The sequence below is a fragment of the Coturnix japonica genome, unplaced genomic scaffold (genome assembly GCF_001577835.2).
Source record: "Coturnix japonica isolate 7356 unplaced genomic scaffold, Coturnix japonica 2.1 chrUnrandom514, whole genome shotgun sequence".
NCBI classification, from domain to species: domain Eukaryota; kingdom Metazoa; phylum Chordata; class Aves; order Galliformes; family Phasianidae; genus Coturnix; species Coturnix japonica.
The window spans coordinates 60,692-62,643 of record NW_015439901.1 but is presented as its reverse complement, the minus strand read 5'-3'; the positions used below and the strand labels follow the sequence as shown (position 1 = coordinate 62,643).

At 57.8% G+C, this 1,952-nt stretch overlaps 1 protein-coding gene across 1 annotated transcript in view; it reads left to right on the top strand.

Moving 5' to 3' along the window:
* TYK2 (tyrosine kinase 2) overlaps positions 1-1,520 on the top strand; it is a 24,093-nt gene extending 22,573 nt beyond the window's left edge. The window contains exons 21-23 of the mRNA XM_032441724.1: positions 1-168; positions 1,103-1,220; positions 1,308-1,520. The exon at positions 1-168 is cut by the window's left edge and continues 5 nt beyond it. Coding sequence (XP_032297615.1) covers positions 1-168; positions 1,103-1,220; positions 1,308-1,505 — 484 coding nt within the window. The 3' untranslated portion in view covers positions 1,506-1,520. The remainder of the gene's footprint in view (positions 169-1,102; positions 1,221-1,307) is intronic.
* The last annotated feature ends 432 nt before the right edge of the window (positions 1,521-1,952 follow it).

Sequence of the window (1,952 nt, the reverse complement as noted above, 5' to 3'; positions counted from 1 at the left end):
GTCGTACCTTCACTCCTTACATTACATCCACCGTGACCTGGCGGCTCGTAACGTCCTGTTGGAGAGCGAGCGCCGCGTCAAGATCGGCGACTTCGGCCTGGCCAAAGCTCTGCCCCACGGCGCCGACTATTACCGCGTGCGCGACGACGGAGACAGCCCCGTCTTCTGGTGGGACCCCATTGGGTCACCATTGGGTCCCTATTGGGTCTCCCATAGGGTTCCTGTAGTGTCTCCATTGGATCTCCCACTGGGTTCCTGTTGGGTCTCCCATTGGGTCTCTCATTGGGTCTCCATTGGGTCTTTCGTTGGGTCCCCATTGGGTCACCATTGGGTCTCCCATTGGGTCTCTCATTGGGTCTTTCATTGGGTCCCCCATTGGGTTTCCATTGGGTCCCTATTGGGTTTCCATTGGGTCTTTCATTGGGTCCCTATTGGGTTTCCATTGGGTCCCTATTGGGTCTCCCATTGGGTTCCTATTGGGTCCCCCATTGGGTTTCCATTGGGTCCCCATTGGGTCCCTATTGGGTCTTTCATTGGGTTCCTATTGGGTCTCCCATTGGGTCCCTACTGGATCTCCCCATTGGGTTCCTATTGGGTCTCCCATTGGGTTCCTATTGGGTTTCCATTGGGTCCCTATTGGGTCTCCCATTGGGTCTTTCATTGGGTCTCCATTGGGTTTCCATTGGGTCCCTATTGGGTCCCCATTGGGTCCCTATTGGGTCTCCATTGGGTCCCTATTGGGTCTCCATTGGGTCCCCATTGGGTCCCTGTTGGGTCTCCCATTGGGTCCCCATTGGGTTTCCATTGGGTCTCCTTTTGGGTCCCCAATGGGTCCCTATTGGGTCTCCCATTGGGTCCCCATTGGGTTTCCATTGGGTCCCTATTGGGTCTCCATTGGGTCCCTGTTGAATCCCCTATTGGGATTGCCCCATAGCGCCCCATAGCACCCCATAGCACCTCATTGTATCCCATAGCACCCCATAGCGCCCCATAGCACCCCGTAGTGCCCCATTGTGCCCCATAGTGCCCCATAGCGCCCCATAGCACCCCATAGTGCCCCATAGCACCCCATAGTGCCCCATAGCACCCCATTGTGCCCCAGGTTCGCCATGGAGTGCCTCAAGGAATGCAAGTTCTCCTTCAGCTCCGACGTCTGGTCCTTCGGGGTGACTCTATACGAGCTGCTGACCCACTGCCAACCTGCGCTCAGCCCCCCAGCGGTGGGTCCAGGATGGGGGGGGGGTCCCTAAATAATGGGGGGGGGGCTGTGACCCCTTTATGTGACCCACATCCCGCCCCATAAGCAGAAGTTCCTGGAGATGATCGGGGCCACGCAGGGACAGATGACGGTGCTGAGGTTGATGGAGGTGCTGGAGAGCGGACGGAGGCTGCCGTGCCCACAGGGGTGTCCCCATGAGGTGAGGGGGAGCCCCTGCCCCATAAGTGGGACCCCCTGCCCCATAAGTGGGATCCTCTTCTCCATAAGTGGGACCCTTGCCCCATAAGTGGGACCCCTGCCCCATAAGTGGGACCCTTGCCCCATAAATGTCACCTCCTGCCCCATAAGTGGGACCTGCTGCCCCATAAGTGGGACCCCTGCCCCATAAGTGGGACCCTCTGACCCATAAGTGGGACCCCCTGCCCCATAAGTGCCCCCACACCTATCCCTGTGGGTGAGGGTCACCCTTTGCCGTTTCTGCTCACATTTTCCCCCCTTTTTCCTCCCCATTTCCCCCATTCCAACCCCATTTCCCCCCTATTTCCCCCCATTTCTCCCATCCTGACCCCATTTCCCCCCTATTTCCCCCATTGCGACCCCATTTCTCCCCATTTCTCCCATCCTGATCCCATTTCTCCCCTATTTCCTCCCACTTCCCCATCATTTTCCCCCCATTTCCCCCATTCTGACCCCATTTCCCCCCTCTTTCCCTATTCTGATCCTACTTCCCCCC